Source organism: Hylaeus anthracinus, unplaced genomic scaffold, assembly GCF_026225885.1.
Source record: "Hylaeus anthracinus isolate JK02 unplaced genomic scaffold, UHH_iyHylAnth1.0_haploid 11982, whole genome shotgun sequence".
NCBI lineage: Eukaryota > Metazoa > Arthropoda > Insecta > Hymenoptera > Colletidae > Hylaeus > Hylaeus anthracinus.
This window is the reverse complement of record NW_026534330.1, coordinates 10,609,835-10,635,797: the sequence shown is the minus strand read 5'-3', so window position 1 is coordinate 10,635,797 and position 25,963 is coordinate 10,609,835. Positions and strand designations below refer to the sequence as shown.

At 36.9% G+C, this 25,963-nt stretch overlaps 1 protein-coding gene across 1 annotated transcript in view; it reads right to left on the bottom strand.

The window, feature by feature from the left end:
• LOC128885853 (homeobox protein unc-4 homolog) overlaps window positions 1-25,963 on the bottom strand; it is a 51,157-nt gene that overhangs the window by 3,364 nt on the left and 21,830 nt on the right. The window contains exons 2-3 of the mRNA XM_054140168.1: window positions 9,092-9,264; window positions 81-284 (exon numbers count right to left, since the gene is read on the bottom strand). Coding sequence (XP_053996143.1) covers window positions 81-284; window positions 9,092-9,264 — 377 coding nt within the window. The remainder of the gene's footprint in view (window positions 1-80; window positions 285-9,091; window positions 9,265-25,963) is intronic.

Sequence of the window (25,963 nt, the reverse complement as noted above, 5' to 3'; positions counted from 1 at the left end):
GTCACAGACTAATATTTAAAACCAATACTCTCTCTTGTAAACATTACTACCGGTACGTTTGCTGAAAGAACATTTCTTACCTTTGCAGCTAATTTCCTCTGCTGTCGCTCAAGAGCTTTCAGCAGTTTCTTTTGCCGCCTTTCCTGCTCCTTTCTCCTCAGTTCTTCAGGTGGGATTGGTTCTCCGCTGCAGCTCTGGGGATGAGCATTATGCGCAGGCCTACCTGGACCCTTCTTCGTGTGCTCCTTCTTCCTCCATTTTGCTCTTCGGTTCTGAAACCACACCTGAAATCAAACAAACCAAATACTTTGGTCAATTTCCTAAATAGTTCAAAACATGATTAGATAATACCTAAACAGTTAGGATAAGACTACAGAAACCTCATAGAAAATTCTAAAGAAATCCATTTCTTATTCTCATAACAATAGTGACATATTACATAATATTTATTTTATCGAGTAGAATCGTTTTCAGATTAATATTTATATATTAGGTGGACTGGAAAGTAATATCGTTTTTGCCATTTTAAATATTTGTTTATTCGAGAGCGACTACATAATTGATTAAAAATAGAAATTTATTAAAAATTTGTTTCAATTTAATGCAAAAGAATCGACATTACTTTCCAGTCCACCTAATATGAGCACAAAAATAATACGTAACAAAATAGTGATTGCCATGACAAAAAGTCTTTGAAACATCAGAACGATAACAAAAATCATTTGAAAGTCTCCAAAAATACCCTTTAATGATTAAGTAGTTCTTGAAATTTTCACCGTCTGGCAAGAAAGCGACCTGAAGAGCGTAAAATTCTTCTACGAGCAAATCTTTTTAATCCTCTAGAGATTTTGTAACCCCAACACTCAGCAAATTGCCAACACTATTATAGTTACCATTATAACATTATTTCCATCGCTCTAAATCTAAACACAAACGTACTTCCTTGAAAAGGCGACTATCACCAAAGTTCCTTTGTGTCGAACAATTAAAACCACTTCCAAGGGTAGCGCGGTCGCGAACAGTTAAATATCGAAATTACACCAAGCAGCCTAGCCTACACGGAAGGACCAACGACCCCCTGGAGTGTCTTGATTCATGGAGAGTTTCAACACTTTACCCTGCGCTCGCGTGAACGCTCGTGGCGTGAAGCACGATTTAGTGTTGGCGTGAATTTCACCGCGCGACCAGCAGCAAAAGAAAGAAGGAACGAGCTGAAAGGGGTTGAAAAGGTGGTTGATAGGGATGAAGACATTAGTTGTGGCTGGAAGCCGATATGCGGCGCTGTTCACACGCGAGCTAGAGATCAATAGACCCACTCCAACCCTTGTTATACCTACGTCGCCTCGCATACCCCAGCGATTTCTTCCTATTCTTTTCTTGTTTACTGAAACGAGATCGAATCGGGGAAAGATCAGATTGTCGTGCGTACAGCTGGTCATTTATCAGTGGAACTTCCCGGACTTGATGGAACTCGGTACGGAGCTTATTAGTGCTTGCAAATTACTTTATCATGTATCTCGTTTCTTTAAGAAAATGGAACGTATGCAGCGTGTTCCGTTGCGCCTTGGGTAATGTTCAATATACGTATTCTTTGTAGGAATAGTTTAGTTTAAAAGATTGACAATAACGGTGAGATTGGTTTAAAAAATGCTGCAGGTTGACGGTATAAAGGAGTTCTCTATATTCTTGAATTAACACTTTAGATAGAGACTTGCAAGGTAGAAATAGTTAAGAAATTTTGGTATTTCTCGTATCTGGAATTTTGGTTGAAAATTAAAAATTGTTATGATTATGCATTGTATGAAACATTTAATTTTCGCAAAAAACATTCGAGATCTGTCATTTTGGGGATGAAATTGTTACAGTGTACAAACAGAATAAACTAAATATTTATGAAGGGTTTAAAAGAATACATATAATTGAAGAATTATATCTCCTTAGATGTAAGTTAATTATGGTAAGTAAAGTTTCAACTCAGTTAGTTTTTATTTAAAATATAAAACTTCAATGATGTTCACTTGAAGCCATTGAAGTTTCGAAGCGATGTTATCATACTAATTCAAAGAATTCTGACGACTATCATTCGATAAAATATTGTACAATTACAATATGCCAGAGTTGGAAGTTTATCGACCATTGAATGTCACTGTCATAAATAATAAACATTGTTAATTGTTGACGCTGTTGACGATTCTGCTCGAGATTAAATGTTCATAAACTATAAATATTTTTCCTCTCAGCGAATGATAAATTTAGATATGACAAATCGTATGAGCAAACGAAGCCTTTGTTTGCGATGTTTGTAATTACTATAATTTTGAAATCGAAGCAGCAGTAGTTTAGAAAACAACAAAATTAGATCGTTCTTGTAATATTCTTACAGCTGATCAAAATATAACCGACTTTATACACTTTCCAGCGACTATATTTATTGATAAATTATACATTAAAAATATATACAAAAATTCACATTAGAATTGCATATTTAAAATGTATATTAAAAATATATATTTAAAAATGTATACTAAAAATGTACACATGTACATATGTCAATGCAATAATATTGCATTTTGTTTAAACGTATGTAGTCATCTAAACTTCACTAGTGTCTCGACATTCGTATACCACACAAAAAAATAAAATTCAGAGTCTGATGATAACTGTAGATCCTTGTAGTTACATACATTAATTTTTAGTTCTGACGAAAAAGAGAAGTCGTTAAATCGGCCAACAGCTGCGGTAGATTAAGCTGATGAGCGGGGAACGTTACTTCGTTATTACTATCACTATTCGTTAAAAATAATCGCCGACTGATAACGAACAAGCTATTCCAACCATTATCACGATTCCTCACCGAACGTGTAACAACTTTTTTCTGCTCGTAAGCCTGCGAGCACGCTGTTTCCCAAGGATAGTGTCTATAAAATGCCTGTACCAACAAAAAATGCTATAAACCAGAGGATTATTTGAAATTTGAGAAAGTATGGGACAACTGTTCGTTTTCTCTGTCATGTATATCAGATGCAAGCAGTAAAATCAGACCTTTTCGAAATGATTCATGTCGACAACATAGTCATAAACTGGAAATTATAGGCTCCACAAGTTCGTTCTCTAATTTTCAATGGTCATGAGATACCGTCTGTTCGATAGTTCCTTATTTATTTTCAACAACGTGACTTATTTGGAATATCAAACATCTATATCTATTTTAAAAAATCCATCAAGTGCTTGACAATAAATTCTAGCCATAAATAAAGTATTCGTCACGAGTTGTGTACACTACAGTAAATTATCGAATTTATTTTAGCTATAAGTATTTTATGTTCGACTGATCTCTAAAATGTACTAAAATATTTTATCCTTCAGTAAGTGTTACATGATTGGATTTAAAATACAAATTATGAAATATCTCAGACTGGTTTCCGATGAAACTACTTAAATAGTCTCGGATATAAATATGCAAAAGACGCGATGCATCGGACAACTGAAACGTTTACCTCCTCTCCTGGTGAATACTCGACGACTCCTTCAATGTGGACCAGTTCTGAAAGTGACATTGTGAACGACCCAAAGGAAAAGAAATGACACCTGTCCGTTGTTTACGATGCGATTGATTTTTAAAAAGTATTCCAGCCTCTCGGATACATTTGTGTTTTACTCGCGTGTCATTCTCGACCTCGCTCTCATGTCGAGGATTACGACGTGTACACGGAGACAGGTTGTTCAGCAGTTTTAAGTAAATATGTTAATGGCATCCTAAGATCGACGATCGACGCGTGCAACGATCGACACTTAACGAGTGCTGAATATGGCGGTTCATTTGAATACCAACAGGACCATTGTGGAAGAGAAAATGGTGCGCGCTGGACACGCAGGGCGCATTTAGCGTGCGCAAGTACGAAAAATGTATGCATAACGCATGTATATAAACACTTCGTAAATTAATATTATAATATTACTGTGTCATATGTATGTATGCTTAGTATATACGTATTTAGTTTTCATAAGCTTTGCATATGTTTTTCATATTTAAATATGGTATGTCTAAATGAACTCCGCAGGTTGATCGTCAAGCAAGAAATAGAAATTTCTTCCACGTGAATTACCTTTGGTTTCTGTTACTGTATCATACTTTAAGCATTAATTGGTTGTTTAATTTATTCCATAACAGAATATAAAGTAAGGTTGGAACATTTTATAGGTAATAAATATTATATGTACGGAATGAATTCTTGCTAACTGAATTGAATTTGCAGTTGCAATAGTTTCTCTATACACCGACACATACGTGTAAAACGACATACGTCTCGGGCTCCTTTTGGCTTCCAGTTGGCAGCACCGAGCAGTGTCATCGGTTTATCTCGTCGTGACAATATTTTTTAAAAGCCGCCGCTAGCACCCGTGCGTCGGAGGGGTTATCTGACATGGGGATCAACTATCTAATCTGAGGGCTGTTCCTATTCCCGTCCCTTCGAGAAGACGCACCGGCTGTGTGACATCGTGTCACCACCAGCTCGGGTTATCTTCGGATCGGTCCTGTCACCAAGGTCACTCGCTTTTCGGCCGCACAAAGGGGATAGATTCCATTTGCTCGCACGGACCTACGGATGGGCAAAATTCTTATCTAGATAACAATTTCGAACGACAAGATAAAGCAACTGCTTATCTCCTACTCGTCGAGTCAAAATTAGGATTTAAATTAGAGATTTGAATGTTTCGTAATTAACGAACAGAAATTTGAGTCATCAGCAAAATAAATATCGCGAACTGATCGCGGTATATCGGTTTCATTCGTTATTTATTAGTATTTGAATGACAGATTTGAGTATTTTACAAGGCACAAAGAAATATTTAACTCTTAGATGGCGTAAATTAATCGCTAAATATTTTGTCTCATTTGTTACATATTAGTCATTGTAATTACATATTTTACAATGAACACACAAAAATTGAAGTTTTCAGTTCAATAAATGTAGTGAATTACATTGGAAATGACAGACTTGAATTATTGGCTATACATGTACTGGTTCCATTCGTTATCTATTTATTTTTTACCTATATTATTTCAATACAATTTTGTCGCGTCTCTGTACGGTCGCCTATTTAGAAATGCGTAAAATGCGTGTCCAAGACGCCTATTTTCTCGCTTTCGCGCCGGTGATTTCAACGCCTGGTTAAGCGCGTCGCGTCTCTATCCACGTTCCTCGTGCCGTTTAGATTCCTCGTTTAGGTTCATTTCAAACTGTGTTATAAATCTTTGTTATTTGTAAGATGAATTATAACCAATTCAAACAAATTTGTCTTTCAAATTGTTCTTCTTTTCGAAAGAATGCCATATTAGCCACCAAAAAGAAGTTTGAAAATTGAAAAGTATTTCGTGACCAATCAGAAAGCTATTATTATTTTATGTTATAAGATTCTTTCACTTGAATAACCATTTCTTTGGTGTTTTAAGTGTTACAAAACATTTTGTTGAAATTTTGAACGAAGATAATTTAAACATGTAGTTAGTGTGGTATAAAATAAGTATTTGTTTCTAACGAGTTTATCCAGGCGAAACAATGAATATGCAAGAAAATGAAAGTCAATGAAAGTTATTGCAATACAGTTTCCGGAAAATTATTAAGTTAATCGAGTTTCTTTCTGACTCGTGAATTGTTTATGCGCCACGAACGTCTTAAGTATATTTTATTTTATACTTTGTAATTTATTCGCAGTTTCCTTTTACTTTATTAAATCATTTTTAAACTTTCTTGTTTTGGATAGCATTATGCATATATCTTAAACAATGTCTCGTTATCTAGACCGTCACTGAATATCTGCGTTGGCGAAGCAACTTGTTATTAAAAAAATGTTTACACAGAGGTTTTGAATAATTCATCAAGTAACGTATCTCTGCGCTTTACTTTGCTGCGTATACATTTCTTAATTTCGAGGTTCCACAGCGTTTCTCCTTAATTATTTCTTTCATGACGGGCATTACTTACGATTTAAATACCAAAATAACTGAATACCTTCGTTGCGATTAAATAAATTCTACCTTAAATCGTATTTGTACAAGAAGATGCTCATTTTGAGATTATATCTCTACAGAATAAGTAGTGTGCCCTAGCATATGCCACCTGAAGCGTGTCTAAGGACATAAATATAAATATCTTATCGTGAGAAGAAAATATGAGGGTGGCCTCGTGTTCGATCTGCCGTGAAATTGAGGGTCCACTGGTCGTTGGACCTATTGGACACCATCCTGTCATATTCCCATGTCTGGTGTAGGGTTTCGAAACACCGGAAAGGATGTCGTAAATCTTTTCACGTGTTTGTAGTGTTTAATTTGTCTCTAATTCACCAGATTTACCAAACACGTTAAAATTGCAAAAGATTGAACTATAAAATTTGATCTATTGAGAACATTTAATGAAAAACAAAATTACAATCTTATGTGTAGTTGATAAGAAATGTTGGCTGCTATTATGTTACGTGTCGATAGCCAGTTACTTAATTGTAACTAGAAATTACAAATGTCGTTCAAAGTCCCAGTAATTTGTAGATCTACTTGGTATTTCATGGAATCTTTTATGCAACATTTCCTCATTTCTCTTTATTTTTCGTTGTGGTATTTAAATATATCCATTTCGTACTTCTAGAAGATCATCACGGTCGTCTTCATGTCGTACCATAAAAAAATCATTTACATTCCTATGAGACCAAAGTTAGCTATGTATCAATGAACTGTATAAACAAAATAATTTTAAGCTATAATTGTCAAACTGCTTTGGTAATTGAATTTCCTTCTTAAAGGCAAAATTTGTTCACACCGTCAACCGAGATATAATCTACCGCCACGTAAAAGTCGCAATTAAAAAGATTTATTGGTTTCACAGAAAGAAAAAGTCAAAGAATATTTACATAATCATTTCCAACATAGCAGATTTAATAATTTGTTAAACAATAATCTAACTGGCATCTGGAGTTTAAAGTTAATGAATTTCAGTAGCCAGCGATAAATTACAGATTTCTTGTTAGATGCATGCAGTAACCTCGTTATCGCAATAAATGGGATCATTTTCTATGTTGATTCGTTTCGGTACCATATTAGCGGTAAAGTACACAAGATTTGAACGACCAACGTTGCAATGAAAATGTAGGTATTTTAAATGTATGACCTGTCAATTAAGAAAGAAGCATCCCTGATTATTTGAGAAATGGGAGCTAGACATGAAAACAATGTTGAAATGTGTTCATTTGGAGTTACACGCAATTGTGAGTCTTCCGCGAAAAACCAATTGCGTGATTTTGCGAATTTACTCGCTCGTCCAGCTTCCGGAACAATAAATTAAGAATAATATCACTTACTTTTATTTTATTTCGTGAAATATGAGACGACTGCACCCCGTGTTAAAGAAAAAAGCCGTGCCGTGATAACATTCAAATGTTTTCCCGCGAAATCGATTTCCTGCGCTTGACAAATTACATCTGCGCACGGAATGGGTGACTTTCGCATACGCCTCGGTCGATGATTCGAAAGGTAACCTTAAACACGATCTAAGATTTTAGGGAAGACGGTCAATTTGTTCTGTCATCCATGTTTTCATGGTACATTAAAGACTATTGTAATTAAAATTTCAACGACAGCTGTTTTCACCCGTTATTTTAAAATAAGAAATTCACGAATTAAAGTATAAGAGAAGTTTGATTGCAAATCCTAATTTCAAACTTGATATGTAAAGTTAATATTTACTCTTGTAAGTTTATTTTATTTCTCACGCTCAGTGAATTTGTTTTTAACAGAAAGCCTTTTTTCTTATTATCACTATTTATATTTTAAATTAGTGAAGAAGACTCGAAACAGATTTTCAACGGATACTATGAATAACAATAATGCTCATACTGCTCGTACTCCATGGTCTTCCAATTCTCACGCGTTAATTTTAATTTATCTTAGAATTTCAACGTGTTAGAGTTCAAATTCTAAATAATTGAATCAGTCGTGCACAAGAAACTCGATTATTTCTAAAATTCGCTCCAATCTGTCCTCTGCAGGAGAGAAACCACTGGAGAAGGGATGATGTTCACATAAAATTCTCTTCATTATTCTAGTGAGCACAGTCCACGAGTCGAAGGCAGCAACACTGGGATAGATCTTCCTCAATTTACTACCCTCGAACACACTTCGAACGAGACAGTTCGGCCTCTGCTTAGGTAACCGCATTCGGAACAGGGCAGATGTACTAACTACCCCCGAGAGAGTAGCTCGAAGACCGAGACCTCTCAGTCCGAACTACCCCCGACGTCTGTCGGGCATCAACCCTCGAAAAATGACGACGAAGTCACTATATATTCCCGCCTATCGGAACGACCGATCTGGGATGTCAGATAAAACTACACGGAACGTGAAATCAGGTCGCAATAAAAGCGCGTTTTTTTCCACTTGCATCTCTAATCGGGGTGAGGTTGTGGAACGAAGGCCGATAATTACGGGGTGTGTCGAGACGCGTTGATTGAAAATGACTGCGCGACTAACGTAACGCGAAGTTACGTATTGATCGTTTCTTCCTGTTTTTTAATGAACTAAAAACTCGAATTAATGTATTCCATCCTAAGAAATTATATAAAAGAAACTTTATAGAAAGAGAATTAATTGTTACGTAAAATGTTGTGCAAGAAAGCTTAGATACATAATATGGCTGAATGTTTATTTGTTTACGATTTATGAACTGTATGTTTTCTTCTTGTGAATTTTATTTTATTTTTATATTTGTTAGCTTATGATGCATATTGCTATTAGCTGTATTCATTTTTAGGCTGTTATTGTTGCTTAGGATGAGATAAATATATATTACATCACTTACACTCTGTGAATTAGAACATTTAACAATCTTAAATTTATTAAGTAACACTTGCGTTTTGCAATTTTATGTTGTCGCTGAAAAAAATATAAATTGTAAACCAATAAGAATGTTCAATGTTTCAATTGACGATTTTATTTTTTTCATTCGCGACGACATTCCTTCTTTCGTTCGATGTCATGGAAGGATTATCCTCATATGTTTGGGATTAGAGGTTTATAAAAACGTGAAAGAAATGTACTCACAGCGACGCGGCTCTCTTTTAGCTCGAGTCTCACAGCCAATGCGTCTCGCATAAAGACGTCGGGATAATGACTCGCGAGAAATGCCCGTTCCAGTTCCTCCAATTGCCAGCTATTAAAGTTGGTCCTGCTCCTTCGCCTCTTGTTTCTACCGTCGTCCGATTCCACGTCGCAGCCTGTAATAAAAAAGACATACCACTTCAAAAACTTCATCGCTTCTGCGAAACTTTCAATTATTTCTTCGAATTTGTTTTCATTATAGATACATTTCAATTTCTTGGCGTCAGAAGCAAATTTTTGGAGCATTTATCGCGATTCTCCATCTTGACAGAAATTTTAACGAGGTATCGAGACTTCGTTGCTTATGTAAAAATGTTATATTTAATAGAAATTAATAGAAGAATGTCGTAAAATTGTAAAATTAGTGGAAAATGTAATGAAACATTTTAAATTACTAACTTTTGAAGTTCTATAAATTGGAATTCATGAAATATACAGAAATAGTATGATATACACAATAATGCAGTCGAATATCTTTTCTGGTTCGTTGCAAACAATTTTATTTCGATAAATTTAAGAAAATAGTTAATGAATTCAGTTTAACGTTATATGAATCGAATTATTATTTTCTCCAAACAACTTGTAATTACTTTGAGAATATTGTTATTGCTTATCGAGACATTATATAAGTACGACGTATACCTCTTCTGGTGTAAAAAATACAATTATTTGCAAAATCTCGATGTATAATGTGACCTGAAAGTTACACGAGCCCATAGTGGGTTAACGTCGCCATTAAATTATACAGAACAGTCGATTAGCTGGCGCGGGATCTTTTCTTCCGTGAAAATAGAAACACGCGACGATCGAATGCTTATCGTCGCAAAAATTGTTCGTTCCACGGTATCATTCACCCCAATCGCCTCATATAGGCTAGGAAACTGATTCCCGGCATATTGAATAAACATGGAATTTCAGTGATTTTACGAGGGCCGTCGGTCTACCCTCCTTCCTATCTGATGCAAGAATCTGCGAAACCACGATTGTTTTGGCAGACTCGTTCGCGGAATACGCGCAGATACGTATGCTAATACGGACCGGCGGAATTGAAAAAAGATCGGCAATTATGATTGACTCTGCAATAGAGGCAACCGTTATCTGAATCGTGGCATGAAGCAGCGCGATATGAAACATTTCCCATGGGTCGGGATTGTCAGGGGAAACAGATTGTTGACTTCTGGACGCAGATTTAATTTTCTCCTGCGATCGTATTCCATTTCTATGATTTCGTAGTAAAGTTCTAACGATTTCTTGGCCGATGATAGACGAAATACTTTATGCAACTTTTAATATATATTTTGAATTACATGTGAGATTATTCATTGTCACATGCAGTTCCTTCTGGTACCAAACTAAATGAATTGTTTACATGACAGATAAGTTTGAAGTATTTTTAAAAGAAAAGAGTTCCAGAAGATACATTGTATATTATTATTTAATAGTTTTGAAAGAATAAATTCAATATGGGTAGTTAATAACTTAAAAACAATTCGATTAAAACACTAAAAGATGTAGAGAAAGTAGTTCTACATAAAATTCTACATAAAATAAAATAAAAATTATTAGGAACACCAAATATAATTTTATTAGGCGTTAATCTAATAATAGATAGTCTTCAATAATATTTTCTAAACATTTTGCTTTAAATGGTTCATCAAATACATCAGATCCAACGAAACTAAAATCACAAATACCTCGACGACGAGCACGGATAAATACATCTACTTAATTACCCATTTATGGAGTTCGCTAAGTTTAGATTTTTTTTAATTCGTGATTAAACTTTTACGGAACTCGCGTGATTAAGTGTCTATCGAGAATCTACGCAGTCTCTCGGAAAATATTCACCCTGAACCATCGCAATCGCGCACCCCGACGTAAGGATTTTTTCTCCGTGCACGTTATTATCACAGGAAATGACTATCAAATCTGATGGATGATACAGGTAGCGCGTTAAATAATTTATAAGGGGGACAAGTTAAACAATTTTCACGTCCGGCTTGATCGACGGCCAACTACTCAATCTATTTTCCACGCTTAATATACATTTTCCGTTTCATGGAGGAAGTCAATCGTGCCCCGATAATGCAGTCACCGTATAATGAACCTGACATGATGGTAATGATTCGACTAATTCCATGGCTGAAGTGTGCTACCATCGAATATAATGTTACTGCGGTTACGTTAAAATATTCCTATATTTAAGTGACGAAGGAAAATAGTCTCTTCGTCGAGGAAGATGTATAGTAAGAGAAAAATGTTGCCTATGAAGGTGCTGTTAAAGATGGTGCTTTCATAACTGGCGGATAAAAAAAGACAAAAAACCGATGGATTCATCAATAAATGTATGCCAACAGATGCAGCCTCTTAGTTGGAATTTATTGCATGGAGAGTCTCTGAGATAACTTTGAATGCGAGGAATTCCTCTACTGTCTATAACATCGAGTTTAAATAGTCTTCCTTGCTTGGAGATTTCAGAATAAATATTTAGACGTTTCGAATAAAAAATGTGTAACATATTACTTCAAATACTAAATGGTAAACAGTTTATTGTTATACGTGTGTAACTATTAAAATAAAATATCCGTTACATTAAGGGTTCAAAATAATATTTAAATATAATACTTTACTGTGGTGGTTTACTGATAAGTAGAATTATCGAGGAGAGAGGGCTGAAGTAACGCGAAAAATATTGTTTGAATTAAAAATATCTACGCAATTACCATATAATTTTTATTTACCATTAGGAGACACGGTTGTGTACGGTAAAGTAGGATTTCGATGAATTCTAAAAGAGTTCCATTATCAACTGGTGGCTGATCTTTTCGAAATTTAATTAATGAATGCTTTATATATTACTAAATATTTTCGAGATAACCTGTAACTATATGAAGAAGATTCGCAATTATACAAATTCCACACCAATATATTAAAATTATGATATAAATCTAACAATGCCTAATAAATCATCATTTTTCCTTGGCACCTTCGCTCGACCAATTATACGGCAGTCCCTAATTACACTCTATCGCGGGCAATAATTTGGGAACGTTTCAAATTCTTTCGGCGTAATTCTGTTTTGTCAGTACTCTGAAGGAAGGTGTGTTTCCAAGAGGCTATAAATTACGATGAAACTCAGAAGATCGTCGTTTTGCCGACCAATCGAGGTAATTGTAACCGTCGAGGGTTTATTAAGGAAGTGTATACATCGGTTGAGCGTCTTTGATCGAGTGTCGTGGTTTTTGCGCCATTTTGCGATTCTCCGTATCAGAGTCTGAAGAGGACACCGCCGTTACACGGTGATTTGTATTCGTAGATGCGTTCATATTGAATTAGCCGGTTCCCGTTCTGGGGCTAGGCGGCTCTCATTCCGCTTTTGCACGCCCCGAACGAAGACGTTTCATACTCTCGACAAGCCGCGGTGGAAAATTACTTCTCACGTCCAGGGACAATTAGTTTAAACACCACCTCCGACGATGTTTCGCGGGCGTACCGATGGAAAAGATGAATTCGAGCGAACAGCGGCGTCCTATCGTGATAAATTACCCCCGTATTAAAATTATGTTGGCGCCGTGGGTAATTTGTATTCATAATCCGTCATGTGCGCGGGCAAAGTCGTCATTACGAACGAGCCGCCGCTTACCAAGTTTCCTGTGACAAACATACGCATTACGTTTCCTTAAAATTCTTCTGCCTGGATATTCTTCACGCGTTCCTTATCTTTATCCGTAGTTCCGCGGGTCTTCGTCTATACGCGAGATTACGTGTTCCCGACCGATCGTATCACGAACGCGCAATTACGCCATTATTGGCGCGCGATTCGAAATTGTCGGAGATGGATATAACGTTTGCACTGCTAATAGCAGAGGAACAGAGGCGTACGGAGGAATGAAGCAACATAATTTTTTTTACTTCGCGCATACAGCGTGTCCGAGCTGGAGAACCTACATAAATATTATATTTTCTTTGTTTTTCGTAATATGTATGAATATTTACTGTGACGTGAATTCGATAATTTTGGAGTGAGAATGCTGTTGAAGACAAGCTTTACTTTTGACTTAATTCTTTCTCCGTCTTTATTGTACTTACTGAAAGGATGTATTCTTTTTTTGTAAAATAAGTCGAATATAAAATAGAGACGCATCTTGAAAGATCTATCGATCTAATTTTTAATAACTTAACTTGCTTCGCATGTATTAAAATCAATAATCGTCAAATCCGATGACAAGTAAGTTAAATGTGTACCCGAAGGAAGATCCTGACGGTCCCAGGATGGCGGATCGATTAAATCGGTGACCTAACATTCGCGAGAACATTTTGCTAACAAACCATCTCGAATACAGATTACTTTGGTCCCAAACGTGAATCCACTCCAACTGCCATTAATTGCACGGAGTCGTCTGATTTGCTCGGCTGTGTCGAGGCCCTTTAAATATCCTCATCGGAGACATTTTGTCCAATTAAAATTTACCAATCAACAATAATGTTTGGGAATCAGTCGTGTCGTCGTTGACGTGGCCGAGGAGGGAGGAAAGAAATCATCCGGCCGCGCATTAATAAGCGTAATTAGACGCTATTTATCCGGCAGTTACTCCCATCCCCTGTTCTCTCTTTTTTTCTCGCTGGGAGTTGACCAATCGAGACCGCGATGGATATCGATCGGTCCTCTCATTATTGATAATCTATACTTCATTATATATCGCCGATCCAGCTGGACACGGTGGCAGGTTGAAGGATTATCTTTCCTCGATAAGGCCCGGTTCTACCTTCGGGAACTCGGAAATTTGGTATTTTTTAAAGAAACGATTTCATGAGCAGCTTTAATTACAACAGTTTCGGGAATTGAATAGAATGAAGGGAATACACTTGCAACGAGAACCGATGGAAGATTAAGGTTTGACGTTTGACTTTGAGTTATAGCATGCCTTTGTATGTAATTATACCGAGACATGTGTAGATTACACATGTGTCTACCGTTTGCTCTTCCGAAATGCGTAACACTTGAAAACATGTATAATATGCTCTGGGGAGTTGTTCAGTATCTATTTCGATATTCTAGTTTATGAAACAGTCAATGAAAGCTCTGGTTCCTACTTACTTAACCCTTTCAGACCTGAATAATTTTTTTTTCTCGTGAAATGAACAAAAAGAAACCCTAATAGTGTAGTTTTTGAGGAAAACTTTCTTCATGTGCACTTAAACATTTGCCTTAAACGATAGTATCGGTAATGTATCGGCAATTTGTGTGTTAGTAATTGTGGACGTCAGGTTCGAAAGGGTTAAGATACTTCTTATCATTCGAAAAACTGCAAATTTTGTTTTTACATGCCGTTTCTTTAAGGGTTCATTAAAGTGCCATGAAAGTTTCATGCGAAATATTGGACACCGTGCAATCAGAATGCATTTAATAGTGACCGACGTCTTACATGTGTATTGACGTCCGTAAATGAAGTGCAATTAAATCGAAATTATAGTCCGAGCACGCCCCTATCGCGAAACACTTTTAAGTATTTATGTGTCGTGTCGAGTTTCTTTGACTGCGCAGCCGGCGATTTTAACGCATCGAGAGTTCGCGTGGTTACGCGCCTTTAGGAGCCCGCGACGAAGTATCATCGACATAGTTCAATTCGCTCAAATGAACAAGAAAACGAGTAGAAATTTCAGTATCTTAGATTATAACCCGTTCGATACCTTTTCTAATTAGATTCACTAGGTTCGAAATCTTCTAAAATAATTTTCTAATGGTAGGTGAAATAAAGAAGCCTACTTTCGACACTCTGATAATCGTCGAAACATTAAATTTATTTGATTAATAGTATTATTAACATATCGGCGCAATTATTAAATACGTCAAACACCTTTTCATTCGTATTTGTTCAATTAAAGTTACTATCTGGACTGTACAACATAATTATACGATTCGCGTTGTAATATCGAACTATTCAATCAAATAGATTTTCCAAATGAATCCCTATATGAATAAATGGCAGTCTTTTTATTCGTCATCTATTCATTCATTAAAATTCTGCTGATTGACTCTTACTAAAACTTGTCAGATTTCAAGATTTCACTCGAAATTTGCAAACGTCACATTAAAATACTCGAGCATTTAACGATCTTCCCAGAAAATTCAAAGGAGATGGGAATGTGCATTATTCATTGGTCAAAACACGTTCGAAAGTGAGGGTCGTGAGAAAATTATACTAATTATTATCTCACGTTTGGACAGACACATTAACAGTAATAACAGGAACCTGTATAAACGCGTTAATGTTTTAAGGGCTGTCATTTGAAACCATCGGCGGAACATTAATTTTGCAGATATAAAACGGAAATTGCCTCTGTCCACGAACCCATGACCGTGCAATTAATTTCAGCCAATCGTTCAAAGGGTTGTGCCTTCGAGTTTCATTCCCGTCTTTATTATCTTTTCATATGCGTCCGTCAATTACAGAACGTTCCAAAATTGACGGAATTATTTATTTCTACCTGCCTTCGCACATTTAACGTGAACTCGGCTATATGTGCGGTTGTTTACGTTGTCAAGCTTGCATGCGAGACATTGACGTACTTAAAATTGTTATGGACATCGAGTAATTGTCAATTTGTTTATTGTAACAGAGATGAGGGTGTTTGCTTGTGTTGCAAAAAACATAGTGAAACTGTAATTATTTGTTTCTGTTGTTTTTAAATTGTTTAATGAAATATGCATAATATATGTATTTTATTAGTTTGTTATCGAAAAGCTCTTTTAATTTGTTTAAGGATAAATATCCTGCATAAAAAAATAAAACACTGTATAATTATTTAGTCGACAAAAAAGGCAAAAGTATTTTATAGAAATTGCATGTTTGATAAGAAGAAATAAAAATTAGCCTTAAATAATGGATAAATTGGGGCATACATGTAATTTCCTGTAAACTTTTGGCGAGTGTTAGTGATACCAGGTGTTACAGACCAGTCGCAGACCGCGAAGACGTAACGAACGAGCGATTTCCTTTTAAATCGACGACGCTCGGGTCGTTCGTTTGGCGAAACGCGTCATGCGGGCTCGTCCGCAATAAATCTTCGCGAAACTGGTAGGAACATCACGCATTCTCCGATGGAATTCGTGTTCTCAAACACAAGTCGAGTACTGCTGATGATCAGCCTGCCATTTTATTCTAGTTCACTTTATTTCAAAACAACACTTACAAATTTTTTATTCATATTATAATTTCAATTCATATAATAATGTTCTGTATATATTCTGTACACAGCAGTAACGTATCCAAAAACGGATAACATTCATAGTTAATCGATGAGGAACCTTTTTGTATCAGAAGACTGTATGTCGCTCGATGGATTAATTTTACTAAATCAACAAAAATAAATTAGTAATTTTAGTATCACGAACTATTCTCGAATAAATCGCCACGCACTGTTTAAAAACATACCTTTGCAGTTCGCGAAGCGAACAGCGTGAAATGGCGTCCACGGAAGCTAAAGGGCATCGGATAAATCGATTCGACGAAAACTTCGCATTCAGCTTCCGTCGACGTTCCGCAAGGTGGACGGTTGCACGTGCTTTAACAGCATTTACGACGGATGTAATTTAGAAGTGAATTCGAGTTTCGTAATCACCAGGTTGGCAAGTACCGCCGGGTCCGGTCGGCTGCAGGACGCAACCCTCCATTTAGAGGGTAGTCTCTTGTTAAGTGAGAGTCAACGACGTCATTAGCGTTAGGAACGACGTTCTGGCACCCCCGAGACCGCCACTTTCCACCCAGAAAGGGATGCACGAATTTCCACGGTGACCGTGCACGAACTTCTTTTTCGTGTCCGGTGCCAATTCGCTCGAAGCTGCGAACTACGAGAACGTCTGATTTATAATGATAAATTATAGGTTTGGGCACGTTTCACTGTGTCATTCCTCGACGTTTCAACGATAGTAAGTAATCAATGACAGCTGTGTTGCACGTTTCCCGGTATTTCTACCATTCTTCGATCCTAAGTAGGTCGTTAATAAGATTGACCAATTTTTGGAACAATTTTGAAAAATGTAAGTTCTTTTGAGGAAAGCTTTAATTAGTGTTGCTTGTGAAATACGACCTGAAGGATATTTAAGAATTGTTGACAACAACGTTTTCGTTGCAATTTTTTATGAGAATTATTGAAATAGAAAGTTAGATGTGTATTAATTAATTCGTACCTCCATTCTGTAAATTCAAAGATATAGTAGCGTAAGAAAAAGAACATTCTAAAATTATATTTATTATGATTATCGTTAATTCGTTCTTGTTTCTGCCGCGCATGCTGCACTTTATCGCTCTCTCGCGTCGATTAAATTACTTTATTAATCCTCTTTTCCCGAGTTACCCCCTCGGTGGCCCTCGCGAAAACTAGAACTGTTCCGGTGATCGAGCCCGATGGAGAGGTGAAGAAATGATCTAATGGACGAGGATCCTTCAGTTCGTTAAACACCACGGTAATTAAGTTTATATTAATGTTTCGGGAGATCCGAGATATTGCGACCCGTTTGTATATACCTGCTTGTATGATGGCTGTTGTGGGAAATTAATTGTCCGCCGCTAGGCGAACGCACGGAACCCGACGAGTTGCACGGAGTGGCTTGTAATTATTAAGATGTTCCTCGTAAACGTTGCTCCGGAAAAAGTCATTTGGCTTCTTGCCATAGTGATACTTTTTCGAATATGGAATTGATTTTCCACTCCACATCTTCTACGGGTTAGATTGTCTTTGTTGTATTATTTTCAAAGCGTACAAAATTAACAAAATGCTACCTAAGTAACTCAATAACTATATATCAAAATTCACATGTGCCCTTGAACTTTTCTAAAAAACCGGCACTAATTTTCTGTACAACCCGATACCATGCAACAGTAATAATAATGGAAAATCTATAACTGAGTATGTTCTTGTAAGGAGATCAACAGTTACTTCTCATCCACTAGACAACATACTAGAAGACATACTCCTCAATCGTTATAGATGTGTCATATTTTTTTTTATAGAAAGATTGCAAGTAACCCATAGAAAGCAATGTGACTAAAACGTTTGTTCACTAGGGCACCCTAATAATAGAAATTCAGAGAGTAAGGATCAGAAATAGGGAAGTGTATTGAAAGGGTTGATAAAGAAGGCGAGAAAAGCAGAGGAGTGGTGTAAGCAGAGTGAGAGTGAGGGAGACGATCGACCGAACAAGATTATTAAGTTGTAAGGCGTTAACTGGCATAAGGCGTCGGTAGGTGGATACGTTGCTTGCGTGCCAGACTGACTGCATTTGCATCTAGACGCCATCAATCCTCCTGACGCCCGGTTACAGAGCCCCTCTCCGAACCCCTCCAACCCTTCGAGCAACCCTTCCAGGCTTTCCCCTCGCCCTTTTCTCTACTCGAGCTACCACGCCTTTTGCTGGACGATCCTGAATTAAATATCGAGAGTAATAAGAGACCTGGTCCAGCCTACCGCGACCAGAGTGCATCAAGAATCCATGTAATTCGATGGTTCAGGAGATTGTGAAACTAACTGAATCTCCGTTCTCGTGGGAGGAGCGGATGTTGCGTAGAACGATATTTAGAGAATCAGTATCCTTGTAGTAGTTTCCCAATTGAAAACGGCGATGACGTTGAGACTTTTATTACTAGAATGATATATTGAAGCTTTATAGCTCAATAATTAGGTATAGTTTATTCAAAGGTAATTATTAAGAGAAATAAATAATTACATGAATCTATAAATTGAAGTGATTATGAACAAATAATAACTAATGGTATTGTAATTATTTCATTTATTTAAGAATAAAACGAGTAAAAGTAAAATTAATAATTAAATAGATATATGAATACTTGGAATTAAAAATTGATTAGGAGAAATTACATAATTCCTATTCGATTATTAATTCCAGTTGAATTTATGTAGAATTTACAATTATTTTTATATAATTATATGAATTGCATGTAAACTATTTATCTTGTAGATCCCACCGAAACATACGATATTTTCTTTATTCATATATATCACGCAAATTGAATTTTAAAGAAGTCTACTTATCCGTCAAAGTGAAACAGTTGCCGAAGCGAAATTTATTGCCGAGACATACGTGGATTCCGTTTCATTTAGAGCACCCGGTTCTCGATCAAAATCTTATCGATGATCGAACGACAACTAATCCGGATGTGAGGTATACGAGGACACGCAACATCTTGTAAGTTGTCGGCGAAATTCCGTGGATTAAAGAAGCTAATTAAAAAGACGGCACAGTCGACACTTCGTTCGGGAGACGAAACTATGCTCCATCGACAGGTGCGAGCCAGTCGTTTGTGGAAGTTGGACGGCTTGTTTCGACTCTGCCGTAATGGATACCTTCGATTGGCCGTTAAATACCCACTAATTGTCAAAACAATAACGACACAAATAAACTACAAGAAAGGATTTACATTTTGCAGGAACGGAAAGTTGCAACTCGAAAAGCTTGCTGTAAAGATTTGCTTCTCTTCTGATTCGAGAGCATCTTCAGAATTAAAAAAAAAGAGAGAACTGACATATATGTTATAGGATTGAGGACAATTATGTAAAAATTTCTGTTTGAATATTAGATGTAATTGAAACATTTGCTACTAGACTAGACTGACACCATAAGTTCTTGTGAACATGTTTAATGAATTCGAAAGATTGTAGCGTTGAATAAATTTACTGATACACAGAAATGTTTACAATAGTGTCCTATTTCAAGCACAAAAAAAAGACAGTAACTTGTGCATATCAGTGAACGTATTCCTAAAGTATCAATTTTTAAATCTCTGACACTTTCAATAACATCATTCGACGTGTTGCCAAGTTCAGTATACTAACAATAAAATGTGTTTAAACTTACTACATTTATTTGGTCGTTTTTTTACTTTAAGAAACATAGATCTAAAGTGTCTTTAAACGCCACCATAGATTACAAAGAAATTAATTCGCTCAACAAAAGGAAATTTCTCAATCAGCCAAGGATTTTCCTCGATTTTCGAAACAGGAACTTGCGCCGTGATCCATCTAACAAGAAACAAAAAATGTGAGACACGAAACGAACCAGCAAAGAAAAGCCACGAAAGGAAGAACGAGAGGGAAGAGGAGAAGGAGGTGAAACAAGAAAAATAAACGCCGGGAGCGGTGCAGCAGCTCGTCGAACGAGGTACGAAGCCACGTAAAGGGTCTTCGCATAATATGGGTAGCCCCGGTATCGGCGGCCTGCTGGTCGATAAGGAGGTTTTCAGATACGATCTACAACCAGGCCGGTTAATTATATATTAATACCTTCGCGTGCAATCCTTGGCTGCGTATAGCCGGCATTAAGAAACCAGAGACCCCTCCGGGGGTGGCTGCTCGGCGTAATGCATGAGAAGAGGAAGCCACTCTTCCAAGACGCTGGCGAGAAAAAGGTAGATAGATAAGGGGACTGTCCAAGCGTCTTGAAACGGTGCCTTTTTCTTCGAACAGTCGAGGAAAGCTATTGTTATGAATGAAATTACGCTGCGCGTTTGAACTGAGAATTGGTTCGCCATGGGGTCGACTTGAGTTTGAATGGAGTTTGCTGGTTTGCATCGAGTAAGGGTTAATTAGTTAGAGGCTTGTTGATGGATTTTGGAATTACGTCGTTTCTTCGATGAATCGGAGAAAGATATTCTTGTCTTTGAAATTATGGCATTTGTTTAAACTGAGAGTTGGTTTGCTATGGGATCAAGTTGAGTTTGAATGAGGTTATCCAGTTTGCATATAGAAAAAGCTAGATAAACAATGGGACTGGCACAGAGCATTCAATGCATTCAATGCATCGAAGAAAGATAGTCTTGTCTATAATTTATCGTTTCTCATGAAACTGAGGTGTGTTTCATTAAACCGCAAATTATTACTCAGGCTAATAATTTTGTGTCGGTCCAATCGCACCACGAAGAAGCCAGCTAAATAAGGAAACTGTCGAAGCCTTCTGCAACGATCTTTTTCCTTCCATGAATATAGGAAAGCTGTTATTATCTAGGAAATTATAGCTTTTCGATGAAAACCGAAGAGTGGTTTGCGCTCGGATCAAGTTTGACGTGGGCTGATGATGTCTCAGTTGAATTGACTCATTTGCATTAAGAATAAAATAACTAAATCAGATAACTAGACTATCGAAACGATGTTTTTTCTTTAACAGATCTAGAATAACCAGTATTTGTAGTTTTGCTGGATTAAAGATCACTAGACGTTTTGCAACGTCATTCATCGACGGATTCAAGGAATATCCGCGAAGTTATGTACTCCGTCAACATTCAGGATTGATTTACAACGGGATAAGTTTCGATAGAAACTGATTAATTTGAGTTCACTCATTTAAATTAAGAAGACGATAATCAAAGAAAAAAACTTTTCTACTCTATGAAAAGGAGTGTTACACACAAAATTATTATTCCAGGTGAAATTAAAAATTCATGTGGAATAGGAGTAATACAAAATTATTATTTCAGTTGAAATCGAGGATGTATTTAAAATAAGAGTTCTACACGAATCAATTTAAACTGCGTAAACATTGAACTAAAACGATTATCTAGATACTAAAATAAAAATAAAAATTATTAATATTTTATCCACTATACATTCTTCAACAAATTTTAACAATACTTCCAGTAAATATTAATGACAATCACGGTTCAGAATAAATATTCAGTGAAGACAATAATAAAATTAATTATTAACAATACTTATTATTTAAACAATGATGGGAAATATGATTTTGCTGTGATATTAATGTTTCACGAATTATTTTCCCGATTGATACAACGAGCCTTCGAATCGAGCGTCACGCGGTTGTTGTTCGCCCTTCCCCTTCTCTACTTCGAGACGCACAAGCGGGCCGCGACCCTCGACCGACACAGGTATACGAGGGGTGAGAGCTCATTCTTCGACGATCCTTCGTTCCATATGGATCTCGCGATCGGGCGTCCGCGACTCGTGTCTCTCCTATTTTTGCTTGTGTAATTTCCCTTAGTTATTGTATCTTGGTATTGCTTGTGGATACCTTAGTATGGTTTGGTTAGTTTTAAGGCATGTATCTAAGTTAGTTTTAAGGCATGGATGTACGAGTGTCTGTCCTCTGCCAAACAATTATTATTTATTTGTTCAATTCTTTTGTTTGTTCGTAAGTCCATATCGGACTCGCAACTTCGTTCTCCACTTCGGTCACTATCATTTCATGTGATAAGTGAAGTGACCAACTGTGTAACTGGACAGAAAGGTCGGTTGTCGTCCTTCTGGTGGATCTGTATTCGAGAGGAAGACAATCGGCTCCTCCGGATCGGTTCTCTACTCTCTGTATCTCATCTGGTGTAGTCCAGGCTCCCGGCGCAGTGCAGTAAGTCCAAAGCGCAGAGCGCAGTGGCTCCCAGCTGGGTACAGGGTGTGGAGGACTGGTTCGGAGGCGTCGGTCGTCTTCCTCTCGAGTCCAGATCCAACAAGAGGAAACGGGACTGACTCAGTAAGTCCAGTTTCATGGTCGCGTCGTGTCGCGATCTCAATTTAACTTCACCCTCTTAGTTCAAATAATTGCTTGGCAGAGTCAGACTTAGACTTTGGAAATCGAAGGGAATTTTGTTTTCCTTTGATTTTCATCGTTTCGTACTTAGTATTAAGCTCGTCGACTCTATGCAGAGTATGCATCTACGTATATATACTCTATGTAGAAGGAGATCGAAGGAAGTTTGATTCCTTCTGTCTCCGGGTCTCCAGTCGCAGCAACCTCCACGTGGTGAGACCTGGTAATCGGTAATATTTGTGACGAACAATCCTTCGTCGCGAGTAATAACCAGCTAATGGCTGCGAACTTGTAATGAGATCTTTAGATACGAAATGTTGGTGCGTGGAATGCGTTAAAAGTGTGTAGTTCTTAGACACAGTGGTGAAATGTTATTAGTTTTTGCCAGATATTTTTAAAATGATGCTAGGGACTTGCGGTGCAATTATTTTATCACAGGTCTATTACATCGTATTCAGAATACCTTTTAATGACCGAAAGTTGGATAAAGCGTAATTCAACTAGTTAGTTCACATTTGCATGAATAGATTAGAGATCGTATACATATCGATTACGCCGTAATTCCATGGAAGTTAAAAGAACAGGTCAAGATGCACAGCGATACAAGGAAAACCAGCTAACCTGAATACATGAAGTGTTGATTTAAAAGTCATAATTAGCCTGTTGGATGAATACCCTGCCTACTGTCCAAGATTTCGCGATAGTTCAACGTGCTCGAGGGATCGTTTTAATTACAGGACTGTATAACCTAATGGAAATAGAATTATCGCGTTTCCTTCTCCGTGGCGATGTACGTGCTGGCATTCCGCCTCGAATAATTGTTACATTTCTTCTAGAGCGAGTAATTGTTTTTCCTTCTGACTATCTCGAGTACGATTACTCTGTGCGATAATTCTGTGAATGTCGAAGTGCGAGGAATCGTGAGTGTACCAATTAAATGCACGAGGCAATTAAAGGCTAATTGTTTAAACTCCTTACCGATTAACCGATGACATGCGTCTTTTGAACGAGTACGAGGATCACGCAATCGTGGAAGATGAAATGATTAATAGAAAATTGAAAGAAATGGAAATGAAGCACAGGGTGTCCCTGAAGTCTAAACAGATAGGAAATGTCAATAAATATTATTACTTTTAATATAAAACGTTCATCATATGTATTATACATACATAATATATAAAATATATCAATATACAATATTACAGATTGAATCTTAAATATGATTTTGACGAAAGAACAAATGTCTTTCAGGAACATTCTGTGTAATTAAAGTTAGTCTAAAACTATTATTGCAATAGGATCATTTACAGAGTAACATCTAATCTCCAATTATGTCCCTTAATTTTCTCAACTTCATTAAACGAACATGATGTTAAATATCACTCTACGAGAACAAAATTCCTTTCCTATTAACTATTTGTAGACTTTCCATCGAAATTACTTTCCGAACAACTCGGTAGAATATTCCTAACTAAAGCCAATTTACGTATCACGTTCCCTTCCATAATTTTGCAACTGCCACGGTGATCTAATCGTTTTCACCACTTGCCAGAAGCTTCGGGCCCAGACGCTCGAAGATCACTGGGCCGAGCTGGCGTCTCCCGTTTCGGATAATGATCTACAGCCCCAGCCGTGTAACGTAATTGGCGTTAACCGTTGCAGTTTGCCAACAAATGCCGCGAATCGACGAAAAATGTATTAATTAGCCGACAAGGCGCCCTCCACGGAATTTCGACGAGGCTGGGCCCGCGAGTTCGTTATTGATTTATCGTTGCCGATGATCGACGTTGTTCTCTTCGCCGCAATGGCGGCTGTGGCCCATCGATATCGCTGGGTTCCTCAATTTCGGTAAATTATGGCCCACCGACGCTGTTCGGTGCATCGACGCGCAATTACGCGAGAAACGATAAGCGAATCGTGTGCTCGTTCGGCCCGTGGATTAAATCGTCGGTTTAATTGAAAGGACGCATCGCAATTTCTAAGAGTATAGAAATTTGCGATGGGATTGTTACGTAATAATTGTCAGTTGATTACAGAGATCGTAATCGATACACGACCGAGTGGAAAGAATAAGTGTAACATTAATATAAGACTCACAAAGAAACAATTGACAGATTATATTGCTTTTGAAACAAATCAAGGTGTGTCTGTATCATTTTTATCTATCTTCAAATTTGCACGAATATTTTTGGACAAAATTAAAGAATTTCGTAAGAGTTTCTACTTAAGAATTTTTCAAATGAGGCTTTAAGATATTGTTTTGAATAAAACAGTGCTATTAATTTGTCTTAGTGGCTGTCTGAAGTGACACGTCAGAGGTGACTCAAGAGTTTTAGGAAAAAATAATTTTATCACTTTAGGAAGTGACCTCATAGTGCAAAAGGTTAATCTTCTTATCGTCTTCTGTCGATTCTCGCACTAATTTGATTATCAGTACTAATATTTACTTCAGCTGCCATATCGACTGCCGAACAGAAGCAATCTTTGGTATCAATCACGAATATCTGTACTGTTTTCTAAAGGAATTGTGTGTACAACATCAGTTGTTGCATTTAATTCCATTTAATTGCATTTAATTTGATTCATTATCATTAAAAGTAGATTATGTTCTCAAAATCTGAATACATGTTTGCAATACTACATAAAAAAATTCTTCATTTTTAAAAGAGTACTTAAAAATTAAGGCTCTAGACTAGAATACCCTCTTAAAGTCGTTAAGAATTTAATTTTTTATAACTAATAGCCTAATTTCTAATTTTGTATCAGAAATACTCTTTAAAGTTACGTCTTAATCCAAAATTACAGTGGTTTATTATAGTCACCACACTAAACAGACCCATAATTCTCGAACACACCAATCAGCGTAGAAAGATAGTACCCGTATAATAAATACATAAATGAAATTATTATTCGCCATCTTAAATCGTTATCCGCTACTATAGATTAAATTGATCCTTCAAACAATTTCGTTATTAATTAGTTTCCCATTTAAGGCGAAAGTCGTTGCGTTCGACAATCTCAAAAGGCTTCCCCTCTCAGATGATTTAGATCGATAAGGAAAATTCGATAACCTCTCGCAACGAAGCCGAGAAGTTATATCCTGGTGTAAGTCTTAACAAGCGACGGATAGAGTAACGTTGTGTTTCGCATAATGATAGCGACGGGCATGTAAACAAATTAAGACGGGGCGCCGTCCGCTCGAGATCACGATAAGTGGCTCGATGCGCATGTTAACTTTATCTGCATCGAGATCTCGATCT